The sequence below is a fragment of the Notolepis coatsorum genome (assembly GCF_963971535.1).
Source record: "Notolepis coatsorum genome assembly, chromosome: 5".
Lineage (NCBI taxonomy): Eukaryota > Metazoa > Chordata > Actinopteri > Aulopiformes > Paralepididae > Notolepis > Notolepis coatsorum.
In genome coordinates, this window is record NC_140169.1 from 151,625,729 (window position 1) to 151,644,454 (window position 18,726).

General features: G+C 43.0%; 1 protein-coding gene across 1 annotated transcript in view; it reads left to right on the plus strand.

Moving 5' to 3' along the window:
- LOC311228626 (disintegrin and metalloproteinase domain-containing protein 23-like) overlaps positions 1-18,445 on the plus strand; it is a 270,009-nt gene extending 251,564 nt beyond the window's left edge. Inside the window, 2 exon segments of the mRNA XM_084314550.1 lie at positions 7,140-7,230; positions 15,933-18,445. Of these exon segments, the coding sequence (XP_084170676.1) occupies positions 7,140-7,230; positions 15,933-16,083 (242 nt within the window). The 3' untranslated portion in view covers positions 16,084-18,445.
- Positions 18,446-18,726: the final 281 nt, after the last annotated feature.

The following is an 18,726-nucleotide window of genomic DNA, read 5'->3' on the forward strand; positions in this document are numbered from 1 at the left end:
AAGCAGGGGTCTCAAACTCGTGGCCCGCGGGCCAATTGCGGCCCGCTGGATGATATTTTGCGGCCCCCTACTTGACATCAAAGTTAAAAAAAAATAATAATAATTAAAAAAAATTACAATCTTTTGTTTTTTTTGTTTTAATGTTGTGGGACTTGTACAGCACTTTGTTCAACTTTGTCAGTGCTGTAACGTTTAAACCTTTTTAAATCTTAGACAAACAAAACACTTTGCTTTCATGAAATATTGTAAGCCGTCATTTGAGGCTTTATAAAAGCAGCACAATGAACACAAATCTGTCAGTGCCGAGTCCGACCTCATCTTAAATAACAAACAGCATTGCTTGTTGTACTGTAACAAAGAGAGGCAGAGTTGATTTAGCAAAAAAAAAATTAAATCATATATATATATATATAATATTTGATGCGGCCCAGCCTCACCCAGACTCTACCTCCAGCGGCCCCCAGGTAAATTGATTTTGAGACCCTTGCTTTAAAGGAACGAGAAAAATAAAGGTTCCTGTATAGTATAGTTTAGATATAGCAAGTAATAGCATAGGGATATAGAGTTAAAACTGTATATTGTATAGTAGTGTAGATAGGACCCAGTGCCTTAAATCCGTAGCTAACAATCTCAGGAATTTATGTCTATTTTATCATGCCCTTTTTATGTCTATTTTATTACATGGTTTTTTTTATGTCTATTTTATTATTAGTATTATTGCACAATCGAAGCGGGCATGGCCACCCGCATTTCACTGTATGCCCTATATGTATGTACTGTATGTGACAAATAAACCTCTTGAATCTTGAATCTATTTGCAGAAAGTGAATATATAAATTAAGTGATTCTGCCCCCCTGGTTCCGTTCTCTCCAGGTGTGCAACAACGAGGCGACGTGCACCTGCGACACCACCTGGGCGGGCACGGACTGCAGCATGCCCGACCCGCCCAAGCTGGTGGAGGAGCCCGAGGACGAAGGACCCAAGGGTTGGTTTCATCTCTGTCTCCCCCCCGCCCGCTCGTCCTGATAGGCTGAACCATCACTCTGTCTTCCCCCTGCCCGCTCGTCCTGATAGGCTGAACCATCACTCTGAATCAGGGATGGGGGGGGGGGGTCAAATTACTTTCAATTTGGGAAGTGGATCCTGTCATTTGATCATTTTAACCCTTTCACTGTGACAATACAGAAGGTTAACCCTTTCACTGCCACACAACAAAGGGTTAACCCTTTCACTACCACGCTGCGGCGGGTTAACCGTCTGTAGTGTGATGGTAAAGGGTTAACCTTCTGTAGTGTGGTCGCGAAAGGGTTCAAATCTACTGCTATATATAAAATGTCGAATGTATTTTCTGTCATTTAGCGAGGAAACCGCAGTTGAAATTCGTATTCGTGATTTTCTATTGAATTGACTTTGCGAGTGATTTGATCCCCCGCTCCATATCGAATACAGTCGGTTTAATCTAGGTTCCACATCGCTGGTGATGAATACAATGCATTACAATAATTGCAATGTCTCCTTCACAGGGTCTCTTATGTCCGGGTGAGTGTGTATTACTACTGTACACCATGACAGACGATTGGGAACGATGGGTTTACAGTAAAACAAACACAGTATTCCTCAAATGACTCCCCCCCCCCCCCCCCCCCCCCCCCCCCAGAAACAGAGGGATGGGGGTATAATGTTACGTTACGGTTTCTACTAAATGATGTGATGTTTCACGCGGGCGTACGAATACAAACACAGTATAATGGACACCTGGCACTAGGAACCTCACATCTGCTCGTGTCAGGAGTCCTAGTGAAGTCGGCTATGACTCTGTAGCCCCCCAACCCCTCCCCCCTCTATATCACTCTATATCAGTGATGGCTGTCAGACCCACATTACTGACCAGACACTCTATATCAGTGATGGCTGTTTACTGCAGAGTGGAGGGACTGAGAGACCCATGTTACTGACCAGACACTCTATATTAGTGATGGCTGTTTACTGCAGAGTTGAGGGACTGGGAGACCCATGTTACTGACCAGACACTCTATATCAGTGATGACTGTCGGAATGTAGAGCTACACTTATTTTAACATAAAAATACCACTTATAGCACCTTTAAAGGGAGATGAGATGGCTAAGTGGAGGTGGGAGGCGGTTAAGGGAAGAGGAGAATGCCTAAAGGCCCTCTCATAGTCAAGCGGAATGTTTACACAATTTTCCCCACGCTGTTTAGACTTCTGTCACGTCGTCGTCATCCGATGTCAAAATAAAGAGTCTAGGTTATCTCCGTTTCCAATATTTAGAAATAAAACTGGCAGTTTTACACACTTCATTTAGAAAAGCCACTCAAACTTCTCAAGTTTCTTCAGATGATGAAAAAAGACATGGTCCAAATGTACAGTATATGAATTGGAATGGGTGATGATTAGTGATAGTAAAACTAAATTTAGCGTCATCTACCTGCCAACGTTTTGGTGCGCCTGCGCAGTAGAATCAGGAAGTGTCGTGGGCAGCGTGAGCCTCCCACGCGTTACTCCTCGCCACTGAGAGATAGAGCTGCGCAGGTGAAAAGATGCGACTGCTGTTACCTCAAGTACCGGAGGGGACTTGTGCTATGTATGACTTAGTCCACATTGCAGCCGGCTTGTGGGAGGCAAGAAACAGCGTACGTGACAGGGGAGGGTTGAATTGGATGATACAAAATTGGGATGGGAGAAAATATAGAAAAATGGGAGAAAAAGTGGATAAAAAAAATAAAGAAATCTACCTGCCAACGTTTTTACCGGACCAATCCTACCCATTTAACCATGATCCTGCCCTACTCTCACTTGGCACGGAGCGAGTGTTCAGAGTCAAATGCGGATCGGCGTCACATTAAATGCAGGTCGATGTCAACCAAAACGCAGAGCAGCGTTTTGTGTGACACCAAGAGAGCGGCGCAGACGTCCGCGCGTTAGAAAATTGGAGCTTCGTAGGGCGGCTGAGTGGCGCAGTGGGCAAGGCGCTCGCCACTAACGCAGGAGATGCTGGTATCGAGCCCAGCTCTCTGCGTTGCTACCGGCTTGGCCGGTCGTTCATACTAATACAATTGGCAGTGTTAGGGGTGGGAAAGCCGGTGGGTGGGGATTGGAAGTTGTGGACAGCGACTCCTACAGGTCGGTTGGTGCGCCTGTACAGCAGAATCAGGAAGTATCGGGGGCAGCGTGAGCCTCCCACGCGTTACTCCTCGCCACTGAGAGATCGCGCTGTTCCGGTGAAAAGATGCGACAGCTGCCTTCTTGTGTACCGGAGGGGACACGTGATGCAAGGCTTCTATCCTCACTACAGCCGACCAGTGGGAGGCATGGTCTAGCAACGTTCGAGACAGGGGAGGGTAGAATTGAAGGGAGAATTGGCGAGGCGAAATTGGGATGGGAGAAAAATAGAAAAATAAGGAGAAAAAAGTGGATACAAAAAATTGGAGCTTCGCACTTGGAGTCCGCTTGGAGTCTGCGAGGACCTCCGCGGAGTCCGCTCCGCATACGGTCCGCTCGACTATGGGAGGGCCTTAAGGAATGTGTTTAAAGGAGGGGTGTGGTCAGACAGGGTGGGTGTGGTCAGACAGGGTGGGTGTGGTCAGACAGGGTGGGCGTGGTCAGACAGAGTGGGTGTGGTCAGACAGGGAGGGGTGTGGTCAGACATAGTGGGTGTGGTCAGACAGGGAGGGGTGTGGTCAGACAGGGTGGGTGTGGTCAGACAGGGTGGGTGTGGTCGGACAGGGTGGGCGTGGTCAGACAGGGTGGGTGTGGTCAGACAGGGTGGGTGTGGTCAGACAGGGTGGGCGGGGAACGACTGTACAAAGCGCGGGAAGAAGAAGCCAGCTGTTGTGTCTCATGTCCCCCCCCCCCATGTCCCCCCCCCCCCCCCGGGTTGGTCAATAACGCTCCTTTTCCCCCTCTGCACAGCGAGCGGGGCCACTAACAGACTCATAGGGGCGGTAGCAGGGACCATTCTGGCCCTGGGGGTGATTTTTGGAGGCACAGGGTGGGGAATAGAGTAAGCATCTTTAATAACAACACCTCCTCATGCTGGTGCCTCCTTTTCCTCAGTGTGCGGGCGGCCTCTCTCATGGGCCGGCCTGCGCCCGCAGTGTGCGTCCCGGTGGCTGTCTTGTCTTTTTCTCGTGTTGGTGGTGCCCCCATTATACGTGTCATGTGATTTTGGATGTTCTCTGTGTCGTGTGATTGATTGGTGGATCCCGCCCCCCTCTCCCCCCCCCCCCCTGCCCTTTACCACTTCTCGTTGTGCCCCCCCATTACTATTATGAATCTCTCTTTCCTCCTCTTCTTCTTCTTCTTCTTCTTCTTCTTCTTCTTCTTCTTCTTCTTCTTCTTCTTCTTCTTCTTCTTCTTCTTCTTCTTCTTCTTCTTCTTCTTCTTCTTCTTCTTCTTCTTCTTCTTCTTCTTCTTCTTCTTCTTCTTCTTCTTCTTCTTCTTCTTCTTCTTCTTCTTCTTCTTCTTCTTCTTCTTCTTCTTCTTCTTCATGTGGTTGCTCCTGTGTTCCTCTCCCTTCTGGGGCATGTGGGGCCTTTACTTAGAACCCAGTCCAGAGATGTAGCCAGTTTAGTGGCCGGGCTTGTCCCTCAGTGGCCTGGGGACTCCATAACGACATTATTCTTTTTTGTTTTCTTTTGTTTTTCACACAGTTTCTCATTATCTGTACACCAGGGGATTACTGTAGGTCCGCCCCCTCAAACAGAGTCTCAAATCAAGACTGGGATACAAATCATAATATTGTCATGTGGAGGACCCCCCAGGGTTAGGGCCCCACCCCCCAACAGTGCATGCTGGGGACGGGTCTCAGTGTTAAACTCAGCCCTTAAGGGTAAACGCAGCCCTTAAGGGTAAACTCAGCCCTTAAGATCAAACTCAGCCCTTAAAGGAACACGACAACTTTTTGGAAAATGACCTTATTTGCCATTTACCCTGGAGTTAGACAAGCAGATACATACCCTTTTCTTCTCTGTGCATGCATTAGGCTTAGGGAACAGCCACGCCGTTAGCCTAGCTTAGCATCATTCACTGGAAGTAGGTGTGCCAGTGTAGCCTAATTCCCAACAGTCACGAAATACACTGCAAATACAACTCTGTAACGTTCTCCACTGTGCTGCGCCACCTAATGGACTAATTCAGGTGGTGCAGCTCATGTCCTTATTTATTAATTTGTTCCATGTGATTCTTATCAATTTGTTGTCTGTGCATTTGATGTCTGTCTTGTCTGTGATGTTCCACTTCCTGGTCTAATGTCTCCCCTCTCTGTGTTGGTTTTGTGATCTAGTTTAGCGTTGTTATTTTGTGTGTATTTATATTTCAACCATGTAATGTTCTGTGTCACTCTGTTCTTCCCAGCTGAGTCTAATTACCGAATTACCCTCCTGTGTCAATCAGTGTCTGTATATATGTCTGTGAGTTCCCTGTCTTCCCTGTCGCGTCATTCTGTTACGATTAGGCATGATAATAGTGGACAGAGAAGAACCCAGGCGCAGACCAGCAGAGGATAGACGAAGGCAGATGTTGAATTTTGAAAAGTGAGCACTGCTCCTTTAATGTTGGTCAGAGTAGCTCAACAAACAAAGAGAAAGGGCAAGTCTAGAAAACGAACTAATTGCCCTACAAAACAAAAACACTATGAAAACTATCCTCCAACACAAGGAGCGATAGAAACTCAGACAAGACAGTGTGCTACCGGGTAACAAAGAGTAATGACGCGACAGGGAAGATAGGGAACTCAGGCATATATACAGACACTGATTGACACAGGAGGGTAATTGGGTAATTAGACTCAGCTGGGAAGAACAGAGTGACACAGAACATTACATGGTTGAAATATAAATACACACAAAATAACAACACTAAACTAGATCACAAAATCAACACAGAGAGGGGAGACATTAGACCAGGAAGTGGAACATCACAGACAAGACAGACATCAAATGCACAGACAACAAATTGATAAGAATCACATGGAACAAATTAATAAATAAGGACATGAGCTGCACCACCTGAATTAGTCCATTAGGTGGCGCAGCACCGTGGGGAACATTACACAACTCCAAAACGTTCCTGTAAAACATGTTGTGACCTGTGTATTTACCACATACAAATAAAAATAAAAGATTAGACATTTCCATTTTCTAAGCAGATGCCTGTATATATACTCTGAACTATTTTTTGCCTAACCACTGCTGCCTGGGCGCAGTGATTTCATCACCTCAAAAGCCCTGTAGTTTTTTTGAAAAACTAGGCTTTTGAGGTGATGAAATCACCTATTTCCAGTGAATGACGCTAAGCTAGGCTAACGGTGCGGCTGTTCCCTGAGCCTAATGCAATTGCACAGAGAAGAAAAGGGTATGTATCTGCTTGTCTAACTCCAGGGTAGATGGCAAATAAGCTCATTTCCCAAAAAGTTGGTGTGTTCCTTTAAGGTCAAACTCAGCCCTTAAGGTGACGGACACCTACGTTCTACTCTTCTGCCTTAAAAACACAGAATTTTGAACCCACTTCTGCTAGCAACCAATACAAAGACTAAACCCTCTGCAAGGCTGTCGCTTCCGCACATTAGAAACACACACACAGGTACAAACGAAGGCCTGATAAGCATGCAAAAAAAAAAAAAACCTAACAACTTAACAGTATTTGAATGTTATGTTTCCTGTACTGTGTGAGATCGTCGATGTGTAGATGTTGCCTACTTATATACAGTTAAAAGGAAAACTTCAACATTTTGGGAAATTAGCTTACCGTCTTCTCCAGAGAGAGACAAGAAGATAGATACCAGTCTCCTCTCTGTGCGTTCAGTAGAAAGCTATCTGGCTGCACGTTAGCCTAGCTTAGCACAATGAATGGAAGCGGACATGACTGGGTAGCCTTCGGGAGAGGTGTTAGTTGGACAATGCCTAGGCTACCCGGTCATGTCCGCTTCCATTCATTGTGCTAAGCTAGGCTAACATGCAGCCAGATATCTTTCTACTCAACGCACAGAGAGGAGCGTGGTATCTATCTTCTTGTCTCTGGAGAAGACGGTAAGCTAATTTCCCAAAATGTCGGCGTGTTCCTTTAAAGTGTAGGAAGGAACTCATGTCTTTTTCCCCTTCCCCCATAATCCTTTGCAGGTCCTAGTGCCACCAATCTAATAATAGGCTCCATCGCCGGAGCCATCCTTGTGGCTGCCATAGTGCTGGGTGGGACTGGATGGGGCTTTAAGTAAGCAACGCACCGCATGTCCTTCCTGCGTGACCACTATAGCACCCCTGCTGCTTCTAGACAACCGGGGGTTTGAGCTCCTGCTACAGAATTCAGACCCACAGGAGACAGAGCGTTGAGAGAGCGTGCACCTGGTGTATATTACATTGTTAATAACTCAAAACGAACATTCAGAGAGCGTGCACCTGGCGTATATTACATCGTTAATAACTCACGTTGAGAGAGCGTGCACCTGGTGTATATTACATCGTTAATAACTCACGTTGAGAGAGCGTGCACCTGGTGTATATTACATCGTTAATAACTCAAAACTAACATTCAGAGAGCGTGCACCTGGTGTATATTACATCGTTAATAACTCAAAATTAGGGATGTCCGATATTATCGGCCGATATCGGCATTAAAATGTGATATCGGAAAATATCGCTATCGGTTTTTTACATTTATTTAACCTTTATTTACCCAGGCAAGCAAGTAAGAACAAATTCTGATTTTATTTATTGTCAAAAGTATGCATAATGTTGTGTTAATTCCACAACAAGAGATATGTAATATTAATGACCTGAAATTATTCAGTTTTTTGGGGGGGGAAACCCTGCATATATCGGTATCGGTTGATATCGGTATTGGAAATTAAGAGTTGGACAATATCGGTATATCGGTATCGGTAAAAAAGCCAATATCGAGCATCCCTATTAATAACTCACGTTGAGAGAGAGTGCACCTGGTGTATATTACATCATTAATAACTCACGTTCAGAGAGCGTGCACCTGGTGTATATTACATCATTAATAACTCACGTTGAGAGAGAGCGTGCACCTGGTGTATATTACATCGTTAATAACTCACGTTGAGAGAGAGCGTGCACCTGGTGTATATTACATCATTAATAACTCACATTGAGAGAGAGCGTACACCTGGTGTATATTACATCGTTAATAACTCACGTTGAGAGAGAGCGTGCACCTGGTGTATATTACATCGTTAATAACTCACGTTGAGAGGGAGTGCACCTGGCGTATATTACATCGTAGTCGATCATGTACAACAGGTTAAACACTAACTGTGTTCTCTCGACTTGTCTAGAACTTTTTTTTTTTTCGTTCGTTTTCGTTTTCGTTTGTTCTTTTTTTTGCGTTTGTGCGTTTGAACGAACGGAAACGAAAATGAACGAAAAAAAACGAACGCAAAAAAACGAACGAACTAAAACTAAAACGAACTAAAAAGAAAACAAACGCAAAAAACGAACGCAAAAAAACTAACTAAAACGAAAACGAACTAAAAAGAAAACGAACACAAAAAAAAGAACGAACTAAAACGAAAATGAACTAAAACGAACGCAAAAAAACGAATGCAAAAATGAACGAACTAAAACGAAACGAACGAAACCGAACTAAAACGCAAAAAAAACGAAGAAAAAAAAACGAACGCAAAAAAACGAACAAACTAAAACGAAAACGAACTAAAAAGAAAACGAACGCAAAAAAACTAACGCAAAAAAAAGAACGCAAAAAAAGAACGAACTAAAACGAACTAAAACGAAAGCAAAAAAACTAACAAACTAAAACAAAAACGAACTAAAAAGAAAACGAACAAAAAAAAACGAACGCAAAAGGACGAACGAACTAAAACGAAAACGAACTAAAAAGAAAACGAACGCAAAAAACGAACGCAAAAGAACGATCGAACTAAAACTAAAACAAACTAAACCTGGTGTATATTACATCGTTAATAACTCACGTTGAGAGAGCGTGCACCTGGTGTATATTACATCGTTAGTAACTCACGTTGAGTTATTTATTATTATTATAAAATTTACGAACTAAAACAAAAACGAACTAAAAAGAAAACTAACGCAAAAAAACGTACGCAAAAAAAAGAACAAACTAAAGCGAAAACTAACTAAAACGAAAACGAACAGAAAAAAACGAACGCAAAAATGAACGAACTAAAACGAACGAAAAAAACAAAAGCAAAAAAACAAACACAAAAAAACAAACAAACTAAAACTAAAACGAACTAAAAAGAAAACGAACGCAAAAAAAACAAAAGCAAAAGAACGATCGAACTAAAACTAAAACAAATGAAAATGAAAACGAAAGAAAAAAAAACGAACGAACTAAAACGAAAACGAACTAAAAAGAAAACGAACGCAAAAAAACGAACGAAAAAAAAAGAACAAACTAAAGCGAAAACTAACTAAAACGGAAACGAACAGAAAAAAACGAACGCAAAAATGAACGAACTAAAACGAACGAAAAAAAACCAAAGCAAAAAAACAAACACAAAAAAACAAACAAACTAAAACTAAAACGAACTAAAAAGAAAACGAACGCAAAAAACGAACGAAAAAAAACGAACGAAAAAAACGAACGAACTAAAACTAAAACGAATGTAAAAAAAATAACGCAAAAAAAAGAACGAACTAAAACAAAAACGAACTAAAACGAAAACAAAAGCAAAAAAACGAACAAACTAAAACAAAAATGAACTAAAAAGAAAACGAACGCAAAAAAACGAACGCAAAAAAATGTACGAACTAAAACAAAAACTAACTAAAAATAAAACCAGCGCAAAAAAACTAACGCAAAAGAACGATCGAACTAAAACTAAAACAAACTCAAACTCAAACGAATGCAAAAAAACGAATGCAAAAAAACGAACAAAAAAAACGAACAAACTAAAACTAAAACGAACGCAAAAAAAAGAACACAAAAAAAGAACGAACTAAAACAAAAAACGAACTAAAACGAAAACAAAAGCAAAAAAACGAACAAACTAAAACGAAAACGAACTAAAAAGAAAACGAACGCAAAAAAACTAGCGCAAAAGAACGATCAAACTAAAACTAAAACAAACGAAAACGAAAGAAAAAAAACGAATGCAAAAAAACGAACGAACTAAAACTAAAACGAACTAAAACGAAAACGAACAAAAAAAATGAACGCAAAAAAACGAACAAACTAAAACGAAAACAAACTAAAAATAAAACGAACGAACTAAAACGAAAATGAACTAAAACGAAAACGAACGAAAAAAACGAAAGCAAAAAAACTAACGAACTAAAACGAAAACGAACTAAAACGTTGAGAGAGTGTGCACCTGGTGTATATTACATTGTTAATAACTCACGTTGAGAGAGTGTGCACCTGGTGTATATTACATCGTTAATAACTCACGTTGAGAGAGTGCACCTGGTGTATATTACATCGTTAATAACTCACGCTCAGAAGGCGTGCACCTGGTGTATATTACATCGTTAATAACTCACGTTGAGAGAGCGTGCACCTGGTGTATATTACATCGTTAGTAACTCACGTTGAGAGAGCGTGCACCTGGTGTATATTACATCGTTAATAACTCACGTTCAGAGAGCGTGCACCTGGTGTATATTACATCATTAATAACTCACGTTCAGAGAGCGTGCACCTGGTGTATATTACATCGTTAATAACTCACGTTGAGAGAGCGTGCACCTGGTGTATATTACATCGTTAATAACTCACGTTGAGAGAGCGTGCACCTGGTGTATATTACATCGTTAATAACTCACGTTGAGAGAGCGTGCACCTGGTGTACATTACATTGTTAGTAACTCACGTTTAGAGAGCATGGGCTCTTGATTTTCTGGCCGTGTTTTCTCTTCCACGTTTGTGTTCCACTGTAGGATATTAGACGTAGTAAAGGTGCTGTGAATGTGTGTGTGGACTGGTGGTGATTTGGACAGAAATGGTCGTCTGTGCGTCTGTAGCAGAACCTCAAACTGATTGGACCGGGTAGAGCTCCGAGCTTGACGCGCAGCATGTTCAGGATAGAGATTCCTCACTAATAGATCCGTCATTCTGCTGCCAGAGGGGAGAAAGTACTGTTTAACCTGCTCAGCGGAATAATGCTTAACCTGCAGTGTTTACGGGTAGATATGAAACCATGTATTATACTGCTCATTTCCCCTCTGAATTCCAAAGATAATGTCTTTTCAATAATGTATGCCTCTTTGCTGCCAAGCCAGGAAAAGGTACTCTGTGGTACAATAAGCATATCTTGAATAATGTACTATATTCCAATCAATCTTATTGATTAGACCTTGCTGTCTTTAGCACCCGGGGTGTTAGACGAGTTAAAACCTATATAACTAGGGCTTAAGGACTAACTGAGAAGTACAGTGTGTAGCCATCACCGCAGCATGCCGTTATAGCCAAGCATCATGATTCTCACAACAAAAACAAAAACAAGGGACTATTTCTGCATGTTGTGACTCGGAGGAGGTCAGTTCATTGCACAAAGGCTGAGCCCAACCCAGACACATCGTCATGACCCCCTGGTGCCCCCTGTGCTGCTGCCGACATCACTGCTCCTCTCATCACTGCTCTCATCTGTCTCCTCATCCACCACACCACTGTAGAGGGTGAGAGGCTGAGCTGGACCGGTGAGAATGAGAGAGAGAGAGAGAGAGAGAGAGAGAGAGAGAGAGAGAGAGAGAGAGAGAGAGAGAGAGAGAGAAGAGAGAGAGAGAGAGAGAGAGAGAGAGAGAGAGAGAGAGTGAGTGAGAGAGAGAGCGAGAGAGTGAAGAGAGTGAAAGAGAGAGAGAAAGACAGAGAGAGAGAGAAATACAGAGAGAGAGAAAGAGAGAGTGAGAGAGAGTGAGTGAGAGAGAGAGTGAGAGAGAGAGAGAGAAAGATAGAGAGAGAGAGCGAGAGAGAGAGAAATACAGAGAGAGAGAAAGAGAGAGAGAGAGAGACAGAGAGAGCAAGAGAGAGAGAAAGACAGAGAGAGAGAGTGAGTGAAAGACAGAGAGAGAGAGTGAGAGAGAGAGAGTGAAAGAGAGAGAGACAGAGAGAGAGAGGGAGAGAGAGAGAGAGAAATACAGAGAGAGAGAGAGTGAGTGAGTGAAAGACAGAGAGAGAGAGAGAGAGAGAGAGAGAGAGAGAGTGAAAGATAGAGAGAGCGAGTGAAAAGACAGAGAGAGAGAGAGCGAAAGAGAGAGAGAGACTGAGTGAAAGAAAGAGAGAGAGAGAGAGAGAGAGAGAGAGAGAGAGAGAGAGAGAGAGAGAGAGAGAGAGAGAGAGAGAGAGAGAGAGAGAGAGAGAGGGAGAGAGTGAAAGACGGACAGTAAGAGAGAGAGAGTGACAGTGTGAGTGTGAGAGAGAGAGTGACAGAGAGAGAGAGAGAAGCCAGGTGTTGGCCGCAGCCTTTGTGCCATGGCTGGCCACGCCCACCGTGGATGGCCAGGCTCCGCCCCTAGAGCAGAGCAGGACTCTCGGACCCGCCCACACCAGCTGCCATTGCTGCCTGCTTCACAGACCTGGTACTGACACGGCGCACTGCACTGCATGACCCACGCACAGCAATAGTGCCACCTAGTGGCCCACTATTGACACAGGCGCATGATGAGACTGATTAGAAGCCCCACAACAAGCCACAGTACGGGGAGGTTATGCATTAACTCCTAATGTCGTCCTGTTGTTGTTGTTGTTGTGGTTGTTCTGGTTGTGGTGGTTGTAGCTGTTGTTCTTCTCGCTGCTGCTGCTGTGGTTGTTTGTTTGTTTCTCTTCTTCCCTCCTCTATAGCGTACATTCTGTGTCGTTTTCTTCCCCCCTGTTTTCAGTGGAACTAATGTCTTTCCCATCAAAAATGGTAATGAAAGATGTCTCCTCCACCTCTCCACCCTGTGAGCCCATGTGAACTCGGACAGTAGACGCTCGTCCACAAGAGGGCAGCAGAGGGCGTTCATGATCACAAACCTTTTGAGTCTGGACACTATCAGCATAATTAAGATTAGATTAGATTACAATGTATTGTCATCATACATATACAGCACAAGTACAGTACAACGAAAAGAAGTTTGGCATCCAACCAAGAGTGCAAATGTAACAGTAAAGTGCAACAGTAATATACAATGTACAGGTGATTAAACTGGGTACAAAATATATAAATTAGTACTACTGAGTGTAATGCTAATCAGATGTATGTACAGAGTTATCATATTAATATGTACAGTGATTCAGGTATAAAGACACTATGGTAGTAAGTCATACTGGCCAGCAGCGTAGCTAGTAAGGGATCGATATAGTATCTACAGATATGTAAAAAGGATTATACAGGTATGTACATACAGATGTGGATAGATGTATACAGCATTATTGTACATGCTGTCATACAGAGTTATAATATATGGGGTATATGCAGGTGTATAAGTATATAGAAGGATTATATGCAGGTATATTCAGACAGATACGTATGTATATATAATATATATGCAGTAAATATAGATGTATAAATGTATATATATATATATATATATATATATATATATATATATATATATATATATATATATATATATATATATATATATATATATATATATATGGTATATACAGCACTATTGTACATGCTACCATACAGTTATGTGGGTAGTTAGTTGTGATTAGACAGTGAAAGCAGTAGGCAGGTATAAGGTGTAGTCTACTTTCCTCTGCACGTTCACATTACCCAGGTATCGTACTTTATTACTTTATTATACCCAGGTATCGTACTTTATTATACCCAGGTATCGTACTTTATTACTTTATTGTGATCTCTCACCCTGTATAGGGAGGTGTAGTGGTTACGTTATTGCTGTTTCCGGCCGGTCCACCATCTTGAAAACGCAACGTATTTCCCCCATTGCCCATTTCTAAATTGTCTCGTTTAAAACAAATAAAGCATGAACATTGGCATGGTGTACCTTTCTGTGCGTATTCATCCACAATCTATAGCTCAACATGAAAATATTCGCAATTAGTCATAAAAAGAAATCGCCAAATTTGATTTCAACCAAAAATGCAGTTAAACAATAATGTTAGTGATAGAAGGGAACTCATTTTGTGCAAAAATGGAAAGCTTTCCAGTGTTCATGAGGCAGAATTGTTACAATAGCCGATAATCCATTTTCCGAATGATAAATCCCTATACGGGTGGAACTCGCGGGCGGTCCAAAGTGACGTCAGACTACACCTCCCTATGGGGAGCACATCTCTGTGTGACGAGCCACAGGACCTTTCTTTAGGATGCGTGAGGTACAAGTTGCCGACCCTTTTTTGACTAAATCAAATGTAAACAACACATTGTCCTGCTGGTGAAATATCTGAACCTAAAGGTTTGTTCGTGTAAACACTGCCTGTCCTCCTGCTGATGAGGGTCTACTGACTAACGAGGACTAGCCCCCTCCTCGTCACCGTCCTCAGCGTATCGTATATATATAGGATGATGGAAGAACCAATCGATTACATTTCAATCCTTCAGACGAAGAACCTAGTCGTGCATTTTACAGACGGACAATGTTTTCCAAACCTGTCTAGGTATTCTGTTTTTGTAATTTGTTTCTCAGTTTAGGCCACCATTATCCTCCCCCCTCCCCATTTTATTGTAAAGCGCCATGGGTATGTGAAAGGCGCTATATAAATCAAAGCCATTATTATTATTATTATTATTATTATTATTATTATTATTATTATTATTATTATTATTATTATTATTATTATTATTATTATTATTATTATTATTATTATTATTATTATTATTATTATTATTATTATTATTATTATTATTATTACCATTACCATTATTATTATTATTATTATTATTATTATTATTATTATTATTATTATTATTATTATTATTATTATTATTATTATTATTATTATTATTATTATTATTATTATTATTATTATTATTATTATTATTATTATTTAGATGATTGAGGTTGAGTAAATTCACACTCTTTTAAGTCATTTGGATTGACTTTTATACCCTCAGAATACACATTGGCTGTCCAAATGAATGTCAACACAGAGTTTTTTTATACGGTTCTCCGTCTGAAGGGGTCATTTGTTAACCGGGTTGTTTTCTCATTGGCCATACCTTTAAAAAAAAAAAAACAGTCCCTACTGTAGGAGTGGTTCTCCTGTTGCCATGGGCAACAACAGCACCAACTTCCTGTCCGTTCAAACAAATCACATTTCACTGAAGTCTTCCACTGCTGAGGATGAAACAATAAGTAAAAAAAGAAAAAACATCAATGGGTCTCATTCTCCAACGGACTTAAGACAAAGAAATTAGCTCTTAGAGCCATTTAAGACATCTTAGATTTTGGGATTCCCCAACCATCCCTATACGCTTGAATTTTATTTATGTTATTTATTTTTCCGACATCAAATGCGTAATTTTTTAATCGTACAAATATTGTCATATTTATTTGAATTATGATTCATTAATTCCAAGGAGGCCTATAGTAGAGTTGACACGAAGGAATCACTATGATTCCTCCCAAATAAAGCCGAATCCAAGCTTATAGGGACGGTTGGGGAATCCCAAAATCTAAGATGTCTTAAAATGGCCCCCAAGAGCAAATTTATTGTCTCAAGTCCGTTGGGAGAATGAGACCCAAAATATGGTCTACCGTCTTCTAACGGCAGGCTTTTATGGTATATAGATCCGGTTGTTGTTTTTACCGTGAACCCCCGCCGGTTGAGAGAGACGGTTTACTCGTCCCGGTGCACCGATTGTGTTGAGCGGAATGCCGACGACGACGTAACGCGCGCTGACTTCCTGTCTCTTTCTCTCTCTCTCTCTCTCTCTCTCTCTCTCTCTCTCTTCTCTCTCTCTCTCTCTCTCTCTCTCTCTCTCTCTCTCTCTCTCAACGCTCCTCCGTGCGAATCAGGAACGTCAAGAAGCGGCGGTACGACCCAACGCCTCCGCCATCTAAGCCGCCGGGACCGACGGGATCACGGGCCGCGGCGAGGGTCGCCGATCCGCTCAGACGCTTCCTCAGTTGGCTACTCGACAGCTGGACTGCACTTAACTGCTGCTAAGATATCTTTGGCATTAGATTTTACTTGAAGACGACATTAGTGGACAATTTAACAAATTCCATCGCATAGTGGCGTAGAAAAAATGCAGCCTCTTCAAGCCCACCCCCCCCTCACCCCAACCTTAAAGCCCCCCCCCCCCCCCCCCACACACACACACACACAGACACAAACACACATCCTGAGCTCTAGATACCAGAGCTCCTTCTCAGTGCCGGTGCCGGTGTTGGGGGGGCGGAGCCTACACCACGGCGCAGGTGTTGGGGGGCGGAGCCTACACCACTCCCTCACCTGGCATGATTATCTGCACAAAGCGTGCTGCTCGCTGGCGCCCCCACCCCCAAACCACCCCCACCCCCACCCCCTCCCCCACCCTGGCATGAAGAGCCCTCGCTATGGGACTCTGCATGGCTACGAAAGCTACGAATTATACAGTGCAAAAAAACGTTTTTTGTCCCTTTTTTTTTTAAATACAAAAACTAGAGAGACATCGAATCATCTCGACGGAGGAGAGAGCCTCGTTAAAAAACACGGCCCCCGTGGTAGCCGATAAATAGGCTCCTCTTCCTCACATTTAGGTGCTGCAGACGTTGAATATAGATATTGAATATAGATATTGAATATAGATATGACTATAGGTGCACGCTCGCGGACACGGCGGGCAGGACTGTACATACGAGAGAGGAAGACGAGTTCAGGTTTTCAGGAAGTTACAACATAATCATTTAACTCACTGGCATAAAATAGCTTTTCTTTTATCTTAGCATGTTGTATAGCGGGTGTTTTTGGCAACGTTAACGATAAAAACAACCACCACGACAACAAGTTATTAGTATTATTATTCGGGCCATAAATTCTATAAACCAACATGGCGGCGTGATAACATCCTGTCGGGGGGGAGGGCGTCGATCCTAAGAGTTCCGGGGGCAATTAAGCACACAGACAACAAGACAGAAGAAGAGAGGTCAGATCGATTAGGACTCAACCTCGGATCGATCTATCAGATGCACGGCGGCCGGATTACCCCCCCCCCCCCCCCCCCCCCCCCCAAAGTCACAAAGCCAAAGAACCAATCACCTGAACATATGGATGCTTGTTGCACACAGAGCACTTTCCCCCCTCCTCCCCCCTCCTCCTCTCCTCACCCCTCCTCCTCTCTCCTCCTCTTCTCTCCTCCTCCAATCTTCTTTCCTCTCTCCTCTTCTCTCCTCCTCAATCTTCTCTCCTCTCTCCTCCCCCTCCTCCTCTTCTCTCCTCTCATCCTCTTCCAATCTTCTCTCCTCTCTCCTCCCCCTCCTCCTCTTCTCTCCTCTCTCCTCCTCTCTTCCTCCCCCTCCTCTCCTCCTCTTCTCTCCTCCCCCCTCCCCCCTCCTCACTCTTCTCTCTTCCAATCTTCTCTCCTCTCTCCTCCTCTTCTCTTCTCTCCTCCCCCCTCCTCTCTCCCCCCCCCTCCTCCTCTCTCCTCCCCCCTCCTCTCTCCTCTCTCCTCCCCCCTCCTCCTCTCTACCCCTGGGAGGCGCGGCAGGGAGAACCCCCTCCTCCCCTCCTACTCTCTCCTCCTCCCTCCTCTGGGAGGCGCTACAGGGAGGACGCAGAGTCGCACCTGTCTGTCCAACACCTTTAACACCGTCCGCATCAACACCCACTATACTGGCTTGGCCTTGTACGCTCTCATCAACTCTTTAACTAGAAGAATCAAGTTCAGTTCTGCTGTTGCATGCATTCACTATAGTGGGCTTATAATTCTACTATACGGGAGTCCCCCCCCCCCCCCCCCCCCCGCCTCCAAAAAAAGACTCAGCAGAAAGAAAACTACGCTACAGATGATAAGGTGCATGTCGACCAGAAAAAACTAAAAGAAAAAAAACATTTAACTTTTATTTACTATGCAAAGAAAGATATTGCACAAACTTATGGGTTAATACTGATATCAATATAAACATGGAAATACAAAAAGAATAACTGCTAATTAAGCTAAACTTTTGTATTTGGCCCCTCCCACCTGCCCTTTCAGTTAGCGTCAAAGGTACTGGAGACAGGAAGCGACCACGGAGACGAATGTTTCTGACGAACAAGCTGTAAGAGAGAGAGCGTCCTTTTACATTCGTGGAATTAAAAAGAAAATCTTTTTTTTCGTGTGTTTTTATTTATTTTTTCATCCAATCGGACATTTCTAATCACACTGAAGACACGTGGTCTCACGGCGCCTGTACGTGTCGAGGCGTCGCCGGGCGACCTAACCATGCAGGACCACACTATTTCCATCCCCAGGTTGGTGTTCCAGGCGCCACCCGGAGCACTGGCGTTGTGTAAAAACCCTCCATGTTAGTCATCATCTTGTGTCCCTCTCTCACTGCATCGTGTACAGTTGGACCGAGAAATAAACTATTGAACTATTTTATCCGAGGCTCTCTTGTCTTTTTATGGTTGGGGGTTATAATCTAAGAGGGGAATTGAATTTAAAACAACCCATTGTCCGTACAACTCTCAAAAGAAAGTGCATCTCAGTTTGTGGGGTATCCATTTGGAATGGCCTTGATGTAGCAATAAAAACAAGTACTATTGAAATGTTTAAATGCAGATATAAACAGGAATTATTGGACAAGTACAAGTTAGAGGAGCTTGTAAATAACGTGAACTAGTATT